Below are 12,577 nucleotides of genomic sequence, written 5' to 3'. Positions count from 1 at the left end.
TGTCAAGTTTTATTTAGATAAGAAGAAAACTGTATGTCTTTTGCAAACAGTCTTGGAACTTTTATTTTGCAGTACATGTTTGTCTCACTACTCTCCAGAGATACCACCTACAAGCTATTAAAATCTATCTGTACACATCTTGACGTAAGTACTAGCGGCAGTGAAGATGGTATGTAGTTTGTGTTCATTATTACTGCTATCTTGCTGGGAAATGGTACTTTCTGCTTGTGTTCCTTGTTGACAGTGCTGCTTTTTTTCAGGATACAAGCATGGGCAACAGTCCAAATCCCTCTTCTGCAGAAAACAGCTTCAGGGCTGATCGCCCTAGAACTCTGCCCCTGGTAAATGGCTTAGAAGTTTGTTCTTTTATTGCATCCATCTTTCATTGCAAGTACTATTTATAATGCCTGAAGAAAGGAAACTGAAGAAAATCATGACATCTGTTTCTAAAATTTCCATGAGTCTTTAAGCTGGAAAACAGTTGGAATAATTAGCATAATTATCTGTGACGTGCAGTTTATATACATGTGTATGCTTTGGATTTATTCAAGGTCTGTGTGTTCTCCATATCTCTGTCTAGCAGTCGGATTTCACTGTCCTGACATAAAGTCTGCCATGGACAGTTTTTGCAGTGTTTCTAGTAGCAAACCTTCCTCTGTAAAACAGTTGCTCATCTGAAAGAGCTGTGAAGCTGCATGTGATAACCAGTCTAAGTCTATGGACTTGCCCTAGACTTCACAGCTTGTCTAACTTAACAGTCTTTCTTATAAACAAGGTAGGAGATGAAGCTTGAATTCTGGTGATGTTATGGAGCTTATTTTTTAGTTTGATCTCAACATGTTGATGTCAGAGATTGTTCCTGGTTAAACAGTTCTAAAGCTTGGATCTTTGGTTCAGATTCTAGAGGAAATTAGATTGTTTTGATTTAGAACACGGCTGAGCCTTTTTGTGATTTGTTCTCCCCATCAGGATTTCAATGAAGATTATTCTGATCTGGATGGAATAGTGCAGCAGCGAAGACAAGAGATGGAAGAGTCCAGCAGCACAGGCTCACAGACACCAGAGCTGGAGTGCTTCCAAGGTGAGTGGGATCATGGAGCCCCAAGAGAAGGAGAATGGACTAGCTCTCAGTTTTGCATCTGTATCCCCTTCTGATGTGGAATCTAGATTTGTTTTGTCCTGGAGAATTATGTGCATTTTGAGATCTTCCTCAAGGCCCCAGTATCTGCATTTCTGTTACTATGGCCCTCTGCGATCCAGACTCAGGCAATGACTTTGTCATCAGCAGATCTAAATTGTTGCTGCTGGTTCCAGTTGCTTAGCCATGTGAACAGAGATAGAATGTAGGAGCCATTCATGCTTTAAAACACAAAGGAAAAACAAACAATCAAAACCCATTCTAAAGTAGTGCATGTCACAGTGCAACTTCTGATCTATACCAATAACACTTTGTACTATGGTCACTTTTGGTCATCAAGGTTATTTTTGACATGTTTTTTTGTGGGGTTTTTTAAACACTCATTTTATTCTTTGCTACTATTAAGATACTTGAAGATACCATCCAAAGTTGTTCTTTCTTTACCACACTCTTTGTAATCTCTTGTCTCAAGTTCTTCACCTAACTGGCAACTGTTCTTCATAACTCATTTCATAACTTCATGAGTACAGCAATACTTGTTTTGTATAGCTCATCCTGAATGTTGTTATGAAAACCTAGAGTATTCTCTTATACAATTAATATATATTAAGATATTAATGTGTTGTTATGCTGTTAGTACTCTGTGTTCCATCTTGACTATAATTTGTATAAGAAACTGCTGAAAGATACTGTCATTTTTTATAGCAGTTCTCTGTCATGTTATTTTTTATTAACTCCTTTTTGCTCTGTGTCTTTTGTTTAGCCAAATGATTTGGAGTTATTTGCTTTCATTGATATTTTACGTTTGCAGTGCATCTGTACATTTGCAGTACATTTGCAGTGGTGCTGTTCATTAAATTGTGGCATCATCACATGCCACAGAGTGCTTCTAAATATTTTTTTAACTTGCTGTCTTACTTCCTGATGGCTAGTAACTACTTCAAGCCATTTCTTTTTCCACAAATGAAAACAAATATCCAGGCAAAGAACCATCCTAGGAAAAGGAATTGAAAGTGGGTGTGAAAGGTAGCATGTCTGTCACTCATGGTTGTTTTTTGTGCATCATTAGAGCAAGTCCAGGGTAAACAGGTACAGCATGAAACTGAGTGTGATTAGATTTTTCTGTTCCAGTTCTTTCAAGATACCACTGGCATTTTTAAAGACAGTCTGGATAGGAAGTTTTAATGTCCTTTTTAAAGTAACAATGCACTATCCCCATTTGGTGTTGCTATTAAAGTAATTTGGAATTACTCTAGCAAATTCAGGCCTTTCGAGAGATTAGTTTTGTGACTATAATCTTCTGCCTGGAAATTCAATAGTAGCTTTCAAGATTTTCATGGGTTGCTATCTTTTAAAAGATCTGGAATATAAATGCAACATATATTATCTTCTTTCAATCCAAGTGCCTCTTTTTATTTTGTGTTGATGTGGAACTAGTACGTAAACCGTTTCAAGGATACTAAACCAACTTCTGCTTTTTACCCAAAAGTACAGAAATACACCTTTTAAAATTTTCCTCTTTCGTTATTTCTTGACCAGAATAAGCTATGAACAATTTCACCTCTATTAAAATTCTTTCTTTTGACAGATTATCACATTGTTGAAACAGAGACTCATTTGAAAGTTTCCAAGCCTGAGGCCAAGTCTGTTCGTTCAGATGCACATAGTAAACGTGGGCCTGATGGAAAAGCCCGAAACAGTCCTCGAAATGGTAAGAAATCAAGGACAGATCTGCAGCTGGAATAACTTGAGATAAGTTTGCAAAGTACATCAGTTCACATAACATGGAAGAGCTCTTTCTTGTTTCTCCCTCTACATTATCTGTTGCATTCTTCAAAACACTGTTTATATTCTGTGGTCTGCTCTGCTCAAAGTAAGACTTGGTTCTTTCCCTTGCAGGCCATTCTGAAGCCTTCAGGTTCCTCCACAAAGTGAAGTCCCAGAAGCTCTTATCTCTGAACTATGTACTTGTATTTTATGCAATTCTGTAAGTTAGCAATAACAAGATGGTCAAAAACTAGGATTTTCTTATGTTTACGTGATTGATATAATGTAAGCATGATTGATATAATCTAAGCTGTATTTGAGAAAAGGAAATTATTGGGAACTGTGGCCTCACACTTCCCAGAAATATGTATATACATACGTACATATATACATATATACATATGTATATATATCTATATAAGCCTGCTGCATCAGGCTTATACTTAACTGGCCATTTACTTTTAAAAGCAAAGGGTCTTTTGGTTCAGAAAATTTTAAAAATATTTAAGTACTTGCAGAGGTTCCTTTTGCCTGTCATTTAGCAAAAACATACTCAGGTTTGAGATTTTCATAACTGTCTGAATGCCATTGATGTTATTCCTGAGATGTTTCTGAGAACAATACCTTTATTATTGAACATGTGCAAGTAATAATTTAAATGGCTTTTAACAACAAATTTGTCAGGTGCTGCTAAAGTTTCCTTAACTGATACACTTTATTTTTCTCTCTTACAGTGTTTGTGTTTTAATACTTTCTACCTTCTACATGAGATACAAAATCAGTGTCCTGGAGGAACGCCTTATGTCCATGACAGCCTTTGATTCACATATTAAGGAGTAAGATAAACTCTGGAAAAGCATTGGTGATTTAAAATCTTTTTCCAGAGCAATGATTCCATGAAAAAGGTGTAACTTCCGTCTTCAGTCTTAGTGTAATTTGATTAGTATATTAGAAACATACTTCATGCTCTTTGAGCTAATGCGTCTGTCTTGTTTGTATAAAGCTTTGTGTTGTCTCTGTACCACTTATAAACTGATATCCTGTCTTTCTGAAATAAAAAACCCCACACTAGAAAACCAAACCAAAGCAAAATCTGAACACACCACGGGACACTGTCTGTGTATTTGAAGAGGAAATAGGGAAAGGGACCATAGTTACATCAGTAATTCCTTTCTGTAACTGAAGTCATGGCTGTCATCTGCCCCTGCAGTTAGTTTTTTTGGATTTTTTTTTGTCTCCATGTTGCATAAATAGGAATATGCAAACATTAAATGGAGAGGCAGAGCAGAGGTATGTGTTTTTTTTCCACAATAGTTTACCTCTATAAGCTGTGTGGGCTCCCTGCTCTTGTGTTTGGAAGTTAAACTGGATACTGCTGAGAATACTAATCAGTTTATTGAGCATTAGATTTTGCATTAACTCTTCTCCCCTTCTTATAACAGATTTTTTTTCCCTGAGCTGCTCTGAAAAATATGGCTTTGAAAGTCATTTATAAACTCAGTGCAAAACCTGCAGCCACATGCAACATGAGTGGAAATGATGACAGCTGGAAAAGCACCACGTGAAAAAGAGAAGGGAAAAATAAAATTCAAGACAGAACTGACTCAGGCATGGTGGAACTGTTTGTAAAGTGGTTCAAATTTAGCAAGCTCTTACATAAGTGTGCTTTTAAATTCAGCTTTCTTTGATTACCCATCTGTGACAAAACAGGTCACTTTGACATTGCACTTGTGGTCATATCAGACAATGACTGTGCTGTTTATGATCCAACTGGTCTCAGCTGTCATCTGTGGAAAGCAGTAGGATTTGCATATGTCAGAAGACAGAGCCAGGTTCTTTATTAAAAAAGGGATAGAAGGAGATGCTCTATCTATGCAGCCTTGCATTTATATTTTACCATTTTATAATCCAAGAAGTGGGATAAACCTGTCCCACATATTAAGCAATGTCAAAAGCCTTTTTTCTCACTTCTGGCATATTTTTATTAGCAGGATACTGTATCCCTCTTCAAAAACACTAACACAATAAAGTCCTGATTCTGTTGCTCTGATCCCAAACAGTACAAGATACAGGAAGGAAGATCTAATGTGCACTTCTGCTGTGTCAAGGGCTTGGGCTTTCCAATTTCCTCCAAGTCACAGGATGTGGAACTTACAGAACTTCTCAGGGGAAATAGCTCAAAAGTGTTCTATCCAAACTTCTGGAGAATGACATTCCTAGTGCAGTTTACAATTTTGGCGCTGTTTCCATCTACATGTGTGTCCAGTTCTGTTTTCCTCATTTTTTGAGTCTGTCATACTTACATTTTATTCTATTTGACAGACATCAAGTGCACCAAGATTTGGGATCTCACCTGCAAATTAATGCTGATGCCCTTTGTGATGAGTTAACTGCTAATCTTAGAAAATTGGAAAAGGTAACATTGTATGATATAATGCAAATGCTGATAGACCAATTGGGTTCTTGCTGTGTTTCTGTGATCTTGTATCTTAAAAAGTGTTGAGTTACCCCAAATTTGATACCAAGAGGTGGCATCTTTTCCTAGACAAAGGACTAGTTTTCAGACTATAAATTAACTCTAGTATAAACATTGGTATGTGTAAAAGCTTTGCCTTGAACTGAAGCTTATAACCAGGCCAAGCGTCCCTGAGGCAGACACTTCAGGGGTGATTATTGCATTACGTAGTGATCTCAACTTTTTTTTTTTCTTTTTTTTTTTTTAGTCCATCAGGGCTAAGGATTTTAAAATCAACCTTTATTGGTATTTGATTAATTTTTCTGTCTGGGGCTTTTTTGGAGTTTTGGAGTTTTGATTAAGAAAAGTGGTGCTTGCTTACATATGCAGTCCGCTTCTTCACACAGAGTGGCTGAGATCTGCTTGTTTTATTCCAGTCACACAAATGCTGCTGCACCTGTTGTGCAGTTCCCTATACCTGACCTTCACTTTTTACCATTCTCTTATTGGAAAGCTAAACATATTTGGTGACTTAAATTGGAAGCCTATGCGAAACAAGTGGCTGTGCGGACCTTATTTCCTTATTTGGTGTTTTTCCCCTTTCTAAAACACTTTACCAGAGACTCCACTGCTCTCGTGGCTGTGCCCTGGGGTGGGTCTGCTGGATGCTGTTGGAATGGCTGTCTCCAGCACAGGGCAGCCCCTGGCCCTGGTACACTGCTGCTGCCCCTGCAGACCTTGCCCCACCTGCCTCCAAACCTTGACAAATGCACCCAGTACGGGTGGGTGAGATGCTGTGTGTTGGGTACACATACACAGGCAGAGCACGACAAAATCACTAGTGGAACAAGACCAAAAGTTACTTGAATTCCTTTGTGCTTGAGTCACATGGGATATTTTTGCCTCTGTTTCTAAAACTGAGTCTGTGCCGAAGTCTTTCAATGCCTTTTTTCCCCCAAACCAAATTTTTCAAATAGCATAAAGCTAAGAATATAAAATATCACTGTTTACATGTATGGCATAGGTTTTAGAAATATTGCCAAAAATTAGTTTCTTCCCCCACATCATTACCCTCTTGGCTATGGAAATCTAGAGTAATGCTGGCTTAACCCCTCTGTATTTTCTGGATAATAACAGTGCGAATACAAAGGAAAAATGATCTGGTAACCATACAGTCTTCAGCCAAATTAGGTCATTTTAAGAGGTTGCTGCTTTCTGGCTGTCTGGGACAGGCTGGCAAGATGGTTCATAGGAGACCTCATTTCAGTGGGAAGCCAGCCAGCCAGCCAGCCCTCTGCAGCAAGGCTAGGCACTGTCCCACTCCCTTATATAGTCTCTGCTTGGAGACAGTAATGAACAGCTGGATGGTTAGGTCATTCAGCTGTTCACAGAGAAGTGACCTTCTGTCCTGAATTAGAGTCTTAAGTGGTGTGCATTTTTTGTTTAGTGTCTTGCTTTGTTTAGTGTCTACAGGATTGGAGCCTTAAAGACTTACCTTTATCTGCCATATATTCAGGGCAATGAAGTGCTCTGCATACAAGCTAAATCAGAATTGCCTGTAGCTGCATATTGCCACATCCTGTTCTAATCTAGATGAGCAGTGGTTAGAAATCTAACAGCTTTTTGTTCTCTGAGCAAAGTTGCTGCAGCTGTTTACCAGTTTCATATGCCTTAGTGAAAAGTGGCTGCAGCAGCAAAGGTAGCATACATGTTCTAGTATAATTTATCACGTCTTCCTTACTTTCCCTGTGACCACAGCACTGTAAACTGGAGCACTGAGATTATCTAGATTAAAAACTAAAAATTACTCTGCAGTTACAAATTGGTTAATGCACGAATATGTAGCAATGACTTTTTCAGTGAGACCTTGTGATTTTTACAAGTTCTCCTTCATACTTGGAATCAAGGAACTGCCATTGTTTAGCAGAATTCTGCTAACTTGTCTTTTAATTGCATTTAGCAGCTTGTTAAAATGCAGCATGTCTATCAAAGGATAAAGCATTAAGTTGTGGGAGGGAAAATACGGCCTAATATTACTCATTCCCTTACACTAACTTACCAAGCTAAGCTAAAAGGAAATTCCTGTTTTCATGTTAAGCAACTCTCATAAAATTAGGTGCTTCTTACTGTTTCCCTTTCCTCAAAATGTCCTTCTTGAGAAAGGTGTGCATCTGGGATGGAAATCATGACGTAGGACTGAAAAGTGGTATCTTTGAACAGGAAGTACAGTGGCTCCTCAAATTAAAGCCTGAAAGTAGCTGTGACTAAATCTGTAACCAGTGCCAGCAAGTTACTAAGATACTGAGATATTGAGAATGTGTGTGTCTGGGGATGTGACCCACTCCATTCCCTCCTCTCTGCTTTTAAGGACAAGGAGATGAAAAGTGGATAAATAGGCTGTGTAAAAATAGATCTGTTCAAATTATTCTGGAGGATACAACTGGCTGACATTACTTTCATTGCAGCTAAAGGGAGATAGCCCACAATCAGTTCACTGTATCTGGTAAATGGGACATGTCTGGTAATGGTTACAAGGCTGTACTTTACTGTGCACATATCATGGCTGAAGCTGTTAAAAACTATTTGAATTATCCATTTAGCCATAGAACTATGACTTGGGAGTTTGAGGCTTTTACTGGATTTTGATCAAGGTGAAAATAATTCATTTTCTTGTCCCATTGCTTCTAGCTCTGATTTTTATTTCTGTCTTATGACTAATGGTGGAGACAATCTATAGGAGAAAATTTGAGGGGATATTCATTATATGAAACTTGCTGGTTGATTGTCTAGGTGTTACATTTGATGCACTTTTATTACATTTACAATAAGGGAAGCATTTAACAGGAATACCAGAGGTATGAAAAGGTGTGACAGAATTAACATGCAGACAGAGTATATTGAAGAGTGTCTTGATTTTTTTTTTATTTAAAATGCAGTGTAACACTTCTTGCCTCACAACTTATTCTCTCTCTTTTTCTAAGATACAGAACAACTTACAAAAACTACTTGAAGATAGTGAATGAAACATCAATGTTCTTGGACTGCTTCAGACCTCATTCTTCTGTCTCGACAAGCTGTTCCAAAGGAGCTCTGCTGGCCAGAGTTCAAGCTTCTTTATTTTCAGTCCAAGCCAAGCTTAAACTACTGTAAAGCTCATGTCATAATGCAAAAAATTCAGTTGATTCTTCAGCATGTATCTATATATTTTGCAAACATATATGGTTTGGTCTACATGTATCTATGTTTTAAAAATGTGGGGATTTTTCTTTGTTGTGTGTGAATTAATGGATTTTATAGCTTGCTTCATTTTAGAGTTGCTTTCACCAGTGCAAGCCTGGTACATATCCTTTTACCTCAACATTTACTTTATGCCTATTGTCATACAAGTGTATACGTGAAGAATGTCAGTCATGATTCATGTACTGAAGTGTTGTGTGAATGAGCAGGTATCTGTTTTAGCTGTGATTATGGATTGGTGCTGTGCTCTTATTTTTACTTACTTCTCTGCACCCTGACATCCCAAAGATCAGAAAACAGATGCCTCTGTGTTTGGGTATGCTAAGTCATGAATGTTTGAGGTCTGCTCAGTTCTCCAGCACTGTAAAAAGGCTCAAGTCCACTTTTTGTGACACTGTATCACCACTGAGGGTAAGGTCTGTTTCTGCTGGGCATTCAGGTTCCATTGAAGTCAAGCCTGAAATCTGTATGGACTTGCCAATTTGCAATCAAGTTGCTTATGAATAGCAATATGGGTGTGACACACCTGCACAGCTTAGAAAAACTGCTTGTTTTCTGTCCACTCATGTGGTCTCTGTCCTTTAAGTTAATCAGTGCGAAGGTCCTCAGTCAGCTTTCCTTGGAGTTGCATGGGGTTTTGGTTGGCTGAGCAAGTGCAATTTGTAGTCCAGTAAATGGAAATCTGGTCTTGGTATGTGACTCCAGGGACTGGATATTTCCACATAATGAGAACTGGCAAATTAATGGTGCAGCAATACAAACAATCAGTAGAGTGAATGAAAAAGTGGACACCTGCTTCATTGTATCACATACTGTTTTTTTCCCAGAGTGCCTAAGATGGGGATTTTTAGCTTTCTGATTCACCAAGCAGGCTCATTAGTTTTTAAAAAGCAATATTTAGGATAATAACTACTATCTGTGAAGTAACAGTATTGTTTATAATATGCTATGCATTTTATAACCATTTCTGTGAAATGTACCTACTTTGTTTAAATAAACTTTTTAAAACCAGCGACTCAGTACTATAATTTGGATGAACCCATGTCCATCCATCGGTTTTAGTCAAATGTGATGTTCATGAGGCTTTATACCTCATGGTACAGTTTGTGCAAAACCCAGCACGCAACACAAGGGGTTGGGAACTGCATCCTGCTGCAGTCCTTCCTCTGACTCCATTGTGTGTGGACTTCTTTCTGGATCTCAATAACAACAGTAAGAGCAAATTTGGCCCCCAGAGTTTTGGGGACTATTAATAGTTTTCTCAAGTTCTCCAGGTTTCTCAAGTTTCCTCCTTGGAGGATATTGGATGGGTATCAGAATGCCAAGGAAGATTAGAGGGCTCTGAGGGCTCTAACATGCCTGCCTGGCTCAAGATTCCACATGAGCACAGTATGTAAGAAATTATTGAGATTTTACTGTTCTCCCTATTGAAATACCTGCTTTTGCTTCCTCAGCTATTGTGACTTTATTGGAAAACTCAGCTTCACAAGAAAACTGTTGAAAAAAAGTTTGGTTTTTTCCATTTTTCCCCCTACTCTCCGCTACAGTTGCACAGTTTATGTAATGTTATGGACTCTCACCTCATCCTCTACCTTCTATTGTTCCCTCCCTTTAATTCTTTATCAGAAGTCTCTAGCTCTGTGGTTGAAAAATTGATGCCATGAGTCACTTTTATCAAAGGAACTACAAGAAGACTTGGTTATATCCAGCAGCTGAACTGAGTTAGCCTTTTACTTACCTTACATTGTCAAGTCTGTGCTTTTCTACAGAAGAACAGGGACAAAGAGAGATAATAGGTGCCTTAAGTGAATCAGGCAGGCTAAGGCCTTATCATTAGCCATATGGAATGCAATAATTACTGTATGGAATGAGCAATCAGAGGTGGTTGTGTGCCCTTTAGCCTGCTGCAGCAACATGCCAGGGGAGGCGAGTCTGCGCAAAGGTGTAACTGTTCTTCTAATGCAGGAAAGTGAGCTGTGCTCCAGAGAAAGGATTGGATTGTGACAATTCAGTCACAGCAGCCACGTGAGTGCAGTGGCACAGTTCTGTGCGACCCCTGCCCTGGTGCTACCCTCACTCCGCCTTTTCCTAGAGGGAGGAGGAGCATGTCTCAGGATGTCACATTCTTCAGGCATCAGGGCACAGGTGGGCAGCATGCAGTGTTCAGGTACCCCAGGGAGGCCTGCAAGGCCCCACGTGGAGAAAGCTTAGAAGGGAGTGGAGTGAGTTAAATCCTGTGATTTAGGCTTTTAGGCTTGGGATGGAGGGGGTTTGCCCCAGTGTTTAGGAGGGAAGTACTAGCAGCAAGGGATAAGCAAGGAAAAGCTGCTTCCCGCAAGGCTAGGAGTCTGTTAAAGAGCAGGGAGACTTATTCCAGTATCTGTGGCAGGTAGTGTATACAAAGGCAACGAGGAGGGGCTTTGCCTTTTGGGAAAAGCGCGAGTTTGCAGAAGTAGATGGGAAAGGTGTGTGACTTTAGGGAAGTCAAAGATGCACAGAAAATTCTTAGCACGCACTCTTAGTAACAATCATTCATAATTTGCTGCATAGACTGCATAGAAACCTGCTTTTAAAAGACAGTTTTAAAATTTCTTTTGTGTTTGTTTTTCCTGTTTTGTCTGCCTTTTGTCCTTGACAGCACAGAGGCTGAAAACAAAGAAGAAAAACAAACAAGAAAAACAGCTGAGTTCTACCAGCCGTGCAGGACTAGTAATTGGTAGTGCCAGGTTCTGGGAAGATGCTTTGAGTTTGAAGGTGGAAGGCAAGAGGGACACATCACTTGTGTTTTCTCTAATTGTGGTTAGTGAAAAAAGTAATGAGGATTTGTAATGGCTGTTTGGATTGAGGGGTTGTTGAATTAGTTTTCTGTCAAGGTATCAGGGTATGAAATTTATGGTGCTGTTGGTGTGAAGGATGCAGCTAGCACTCTAGGCAGGAAGTATGGTCAGCTGAAAGCCTCCCTCTCAACAGTAGTAGGTCCCATTAGCATTTGTAGGAAAGACAAACAGTTTTGTATGTGTTTTTGTCTGAGTATATCTGAATTTAATATTATTAACTTCTTGCATGTGAACTTTTGTACAGGTGTGTGGTAATACTTTCTGCTACCTGCTACATCTGCACTTTCATTTCCATATTTCCACCTCATAGTCAGTTGACAAATGATAAAGAAATATCCAGGTTGCTGATATCCAGGCGTTTGCAGGCTATTACTCAGCTGGTTCAGGCTATTGCTAGTGAGGTGTTATTCCCAAATACATAGGAGATTTTGCATTTACAGAGCAGGTGTGACATGCAGTAATGATCAGAAAAAGCTGGCTGTTTAGACAGCCACTGAGCAAATAGTTCTTTTTATGTTCAGTGCCTGTGTGTATGCTTCTATAAACAGCAGAGGAATAATGTCGTTTGAAAGGATTTTACCAGCACCTGCTTTTCAGTTTCCCTGGTGAGACAATCTGAGTCTGACAGGCAAATTTGCTCAAGAGGGAAAATTGACTCATCTCATTCGACACTACTAGGTTTATGGTTTGAAGCTAGTGGACCGTTCTGCTAAACATGGTTGTATGTAATGAGACTTTACAAAAGGGATAGGTTTTTTGCCTTCTTGGGTTTTAAAATCGGTGTAGTATCATTTTATGAATGTAGAGCCTCATAATATCCTGTTTTTCTCTGAACATCCACAAAAATGTATGTCAGTAAATTTCTTTTAAATGCGTCTAAAGTTACTCCCTGTTTATCACAAGCCAGCCTGGATTTTAACAAAAAATCAGTCAAATGCAAACAATAAAACAATGTACAATCTACAGTAAATCCACAACACATGTGAGAGTTTATTCCCTGAGCTTCATGGAATGTTGTCGTGCCTGTCACTAATCTTGTCCAAAATATAGGCATTTCACTTATACTGTTGTTGTTTCAGACCTTCTGGTCTTCTTCCTGGTGGCGCCTACTTACCCTCAAGTTTCTGTTTAGTCAAACTGGCC

At 39.0% G+C, this 12,577-nt stretch overlaps 1 protein-coding gene across 2 annotated transcripts in view; it reads left to right on the top strand.

The window, feature by feature from the left end:
* Positions 1 to 9,612, top strand: part of GRAMD2B (GRAM domain containing 2B) — a 41,807-nt gene extending 32,195 nt beyond the window's left edge. For both annotated transcript variants that reach the window (XM_005426182.3, XM_031061236.1), the window contains exons 7-14: positions 73 to 144; positions 261 to 341; positions 970 to 1,081; positions 2,727 to 2,849; positions 3,038 to 3,125; positions 3,640 to 3,741; positions 5,228 to 5,321; positions 8,342 to 9,612. In XM_005426182.3, the coding sequence (XP_005426239.2) occupies positions 73 to 144; positions 261 to 341; positions 970 to 1,081; positions 2,727 to 2,849; positions 3,038 to 3,125; positions 3,640 to 3,741; positions 5,228 to 5,321; positions 8,342 to 8,383 (714 nt within the window). In that variant the 3' untranslated portion in view covers positions 8,384 to 9,612. The remainder of the gene's footprint in view (positions 1 to 72; positions 145 to 260; positions 342 to 969; positions 1,082 to 2,726; positions 2,850 to 3,037; positions 3,126 to 3,639; positions 3,742 to 5,227; positions 5,322 to 8,341) is intronic.
* The last annotated feature ends 2,965 nt before the right edge of the window (positions 9,613 to 12,577 follow it).

Source organism: Geospiza fortis, unplaced genomic scaffold (assembly GCF_000277835.1).
Source record: "Geospiza fortis unplaced genomic scaffold, GeoFor_1.0 scaffold44, whole genome shotgun sequence".
Classification (NCBI taxonomy): Eukaryota; Metazoa; Chordata; class Aves; order Passeriformes; family Thraupidae; genus Geospiza; species Geospiza fortis.
This window is presented reverse-complemented; position numbering and strand designations above follow the sequence as displayed.